Below are 5,047 nucleotides of genomic sequence, written 5' to 3'. Positions count from 1 at the left end.
CTATGCCTCCTCCTTATGTACGATATCGTGAATTCCGCCTTTGGCAAGTATTTTCTCTTCCTTCGACTCTGAAGCATCTTCAAAGTTTTCCACAGCCTGGGGCCCGTCGAAAATCACCGCAATCTCTTCCAGGCTGTACCCCTTGGTCTCCGGGAACAATACACACGTAACGACAAAGAATACTACCAAAAAGCAACAGAAGACAATGTAATAACGCCACCCAATGTTCTCTAGACCGATGGGATTTATGAATGCCGCGATGATCAGTGACCCGTAGATTGCGAATAGCTCAACCGCGATGCCTTTGGAACGCAGAGAGTAGGGAAAAATCTCGGTCGGATATCCCATCAGAAGTGGGGTGTAAGCGATGTCGTAATGGAAGTAAAAGGTGAAGAGGCAGACGACGACAACAATTCCAGCGGATTTGGACCCGGTATCTGTATTAACAGCTGAGCACGCTGTCTAGATAATATAGCTATCGGATTAGAAGTCTAATTCGACCGCGGCATACAGCCGACTGCGCAGGGGCTAATTAAGGGCCCTATTTACGATTATCGTAGCTAGCTTAACCTACGGTTAGAACCTCCTTTTTATACTTACTACGTAAATATTTATATACTTTAATTAATCTTTTTATTAACTACGGTTCGAATTAACTACCCTATAATAGGGATACTAATATTAATTAGTAATTGAATTCTATTATCGTAAATTAGTAAAGTATCTCGTTATATAAAAGAGACGACCTCTTAATACTATATAGGATAGGAGATTTATATTAATTAACTTTATAAAAGTAAACGAAAAAAGAGGTAATTTTTAAATACTATACGGAATTAAGTAATTATAGCCCTTTATTACTTACGAGAGGTCGACGTTTATTATATTAAAATACGTTAATTAACGGAACTACTTAAGTAATTAGCCTTTTATTATTACCCCGAGTAGCTTTTTTATTAAACGACTTTTCTATAGCCGGCCTACGATTAAAAATTAACTAGTTAAATTAAAAAAAGGAAATACTTATATAACGACTACCTACTTAATTAATTAGCGCAATAAACGAGCTTAATAATATAATATAAAAAAGTACTACGTAATTAAAAAAAGGGATTTCTAAATATAAATATTCTTATTTAATAATAAAAGTAACCTTATAAAAGCTATTAAACTAAGAGATTTATAATATATAAGAAAGTTTATTATTATAAGGATTTTATAAGTACGACCTTAAGCCCGTAATTTAAATAACCTCTTTATAACTCCCTTAACTACTCCCTAAGTATTATTTAAAAATATAATATAGGGGACGGTTTAACGAGGGAGGAGGGGATTTAGAAGTCTTAATAATATTAAGTTAAGAGTATTACGGATCTCAGAGATTAATTTAAAAAAAAAGTAGCTATTTTAAAGTAGTCCTACGACTTCTTATTAAAGTTATTATTAGCTTAAGAAAAGGCTAAAAGGACGAGGATCTAAGGGGAGGAAAACAAATCCTCTAGAGGGCTACTAAAGGGCTTTTTTTTATATTAGTTCTTAGTACGAGATTATTAATTTTAAGAAATTAACTAAGTAATAAAAGGGATCGTTAGTAAGTAATAATTACTTAATTATAATTAAGTTATGAAAAAAACTATTTAAAAAATATAAATTAGGGTACTAAGAGGCTATAAAAAATAAGATTTTTAAAGTATTTAACCTTACTACGTATAAGTAATAAATAAGTATTTTTAATAAGTCCTTAAAATTTACGATTTTATAAAAAAGAGGGCTTAACTTCGTTAATTATATTTAATAACTTATATAGTTCTTAATAGCTTATATAGCTTCTTTATAAGCTATATAGCGTCTATTTTTAACTATTTTTATAAAATACTACCCTAAAAGAGGTAGGTTAAGGAAGGAAGCTATTTAAAAATTATAAAAAGTACGAGGCTTAAGAAGCTAAAAGTATACGGGATAGCGGAAATTAGTAATTAATAAAAGTCCCGAGACTAATTATTATATCTTTTTATAATAATATAAACGTCTATTATTACTATTATAAAAAAGAACTACTAAAAGCTACTTTTTTATACTAAATAAAAAGGAAGATCTTAGTAAGTATAATAGCTAGCGATTTAGAAAAGTAATAGTAATTACTAAAAATAATAAAAACGAGAGTAATAGCGAGATAGTAAGAAGAAGCGGGAATTTCCTAGACTTTAATAAATTTATTAAGTAGCGAAAGTACGGATTTATTATAACTAGCGCGCGGATTAAATATATTCTTATTAAAATTAAATACGTTAATAACTATTAATATAAGTATAAGCTAGAGCACGACGCTTAGCGAGTTAGGGTAAAGAAGAAGAAAATAAAACCCGATCTTAAATAGAATCCTAATCCTTTATAAGTAAATAAATATTAACCCGGATTATTAGGGGACGTAGATATATAGAATTATAAATTAGCCTAACGGCGAGTAAATTAACGTAGTATTAATCTATTTAACTAAGGTTTATAAAAAAAAGGGGCTATAGGGGTAACCCCTATTTTACGAGATCGTAAATAACCTTAGTTATTAACTAAACGAATAGTTTATAAGTATAAGCTTAGGAATCGTAAAAATAGTTAATAGATTTCTTTACGGGCGAGGGGTATTACTAGCGTAATTATAATCGTAAGAGCTATACGAAATATTAGTAGCGATAATTATAAAAGAGGAATTCGTACTATAGAACTAGGTATAGGTTAATAAAGCGTATAATTACTTTAACGAATTTAAAAAAAGAGTAAACGACCTAGATTTCCTCCCTATAATTACTAACGGAAATTTATTATTATAAAAGGATATACCGGGGCAAAATATAGTACTAGAAGTACGATAATTAATAATTCTGCTTATTTCGATTTATAACTCGTTATTATTACTAACGCAAAATCCGGTACTAATTAGTTAATAAGAAAAGAGGTAAATAACCTAAAGTTATTAATAATACGTAGCGACGTAGGGATCGTATATAAAAACCGAAAATCTAGTAATAAATACGAGGTAATTTATAAACCTTAAAAAGATCTTCTTAAAAGAGAAATTATACTCTAGGGGGAAGTATAAGGTCTTATAAAAAACCTTAATAATATTTTATAATTATTATAAAAAAGTTAGAATTAGGGAATATTAATACTATTTAGTAATTAATATTATACTCGTAAACAAAGCCTCTAATTATTATTACGAAGCGGTACGTAATCTCGATTAAAACGACTTTCTTAGTATAATTAATATAATCCGAAGCTACTTTAAGACCTATAATAGGAACCTAGAGCTCTTATTTAAGCTACGAGCGATTTCTTTTATATTTATAGTTAGGATAATAGAGGGTAAATCGTAAGTAGAGATCCTTAAAGAGCTTATTAATCGAATCGATAAGCTAGTAAAAACCTAGCTAAATAAGGGGATAAGTAAGTAAAAAGTTAAATATTTTTATACCGTAATCTAGCGTATACTAAAGGCAAAAATAACCTTATACTAAGTATTTAAAAACTACGAGACGCTCTACTCGAGGCTAAGATCTAGCTTTAATATTAAAATAAAAATACTATACTAAACCTACCTCTAGGTATACGACGGCCCTTATTAATAATATTAGGTCGATCGAACGTATAATAAGAAAACAAAAGAGGCTAAATATAGTAATTATTAGTAAGGAGGCCTAGATTCGTTAAATAAGTAAATATTTAACTTATAAATAAGGTAATAAAAGAGGTAATACTATATTTATAAAAAGGATAAATATTAGTTAAGTACCTATTCTAAAAAAGAGCGTACTAAATTATATAAATAGTATAAAAAGTTGAGGGTAGTAAATAGTAAAACTAGCTTTTATTAGTTTAATTAATTCTTTATTATATATAAGGGTAAATCTGGGGGTACGGAACTTAGTAACGGTAGCTAAAGTAATAGCCTAAAGTATATACCCCCTATAAAAGATTTAGAAAATAAAGAAGATCTTACCCCCTATACTAACGAATTAAATTATAACAAAATTAATAATATTAACTAGTTTTTTTTACCCCGTTAGTTTTTAAAGGATATATAAAACTAAACGAATAGAGGGTAGTAAAAGCTTTTAATAAATAGGCTTTTATTTATAAATAGTAAAAAAAGGTCCCTTAAATAACGGATATAAAAGCGGCTAAAAGGGCGAATTTAATAGGGCCAAAGCCTATTCTCTTAATAATTAAAAAAAAGACGCTCTCTTTCTTAATATTTAAAAAAAAAGAATATAGCACTAAGTATATCTAGGGGTAGCTAAAAAGGTCCTTTTTATATTACTTAGATCCCTTAAATACTAAGCTTATATAAGTATTTTACGCGAGCGGAAAGTACGGCTTAAATAATTTTTATAAAATTATTTTAAATACTAGGGTATCGTAATAGTTAACTAAAGGAAAAGGGTAATTCTAGGCGCTATAAAAAATTACGTTAATAATACTTAATACGTTAACGGCGGGTATTACGAAGATTAGTTTTAGCTTAAGTAAGGAAATCGTCGCCCTAGGTATAATAAAAGTAGAGACGTACTTCGGAACGATAACTTTCTATATTTTACTTATTAATACCCTATTTCTCCTATATCTAAAAAATATAGATTAACTAGGTATTATATTTAATAATATAAGGAATAGAATCTTTAGTAATAAGTATTTTAAAATAATCGAACGATAATAGGGGTATACGTTTATAAAGCTTATTAATAATACGAAGTTAATTAATTACTTAACGGAAAGTAAGCTTAGAAAACTATACTAAAGATTTGGGTACTTATTAGTTACGAGGCTATATAACCTCTTAAAGTAATTAAGTAATAATAATATCGAAATAGGGGCGCTAGAGTAGTTAACGAAAGTATGTTATTAATATTAAATAAATGCGCAGAGCCTATATAGATTTAAATTTAAATTGCGTAATAAGCTTAACTTTATTTAGGAAATCGTTATTAATATTTTCTACTTAAATAGTTAGCTAGTACTATATATAATCGACGTAGCTATATCTTTCTAA

The 5,047-nt window shown here is 28.5% G+C and overlaps 1 protein-coding gene across 1 annotated transcript; it reads right to left on the bottom strand.

Moving 5' to 3' along the window:
• Positions 1–348, bottom strand: CLUP02_16336 (lactose permease; the record flags this gene model as incomplete). Its single annotated transcript, XM_049295259.1, has 1 exon — positions 1–348. One exon carries the CDS (start codon positions 346–348, stop codon positions 1–3), a length of 348 nt encoding a protein of 115 aa, XP_049152406.1.
• Between the last annotated feature and the right edge of the window lie 4,699 nt (positions 349–5,047).

This window comes from Colletotrichum lupini, chromosome 9 (genome assembly GCF_023278565.1).
Source record: "Colletotrichum lupini chromosome 9, complete sequence".
Lineage (NCBI taxonomy): Eukaryota > Fungi > Ascomycota > Sordariomycetes > Glomerellales > Glomerellaceae > Colletotrichum > Colletotrichum lupini.
The sequence above is the reverse complement of the archived record's forward strand: the minus strand, read 5'-3'. Positions and strand labels throughout refer to the sequence as shown.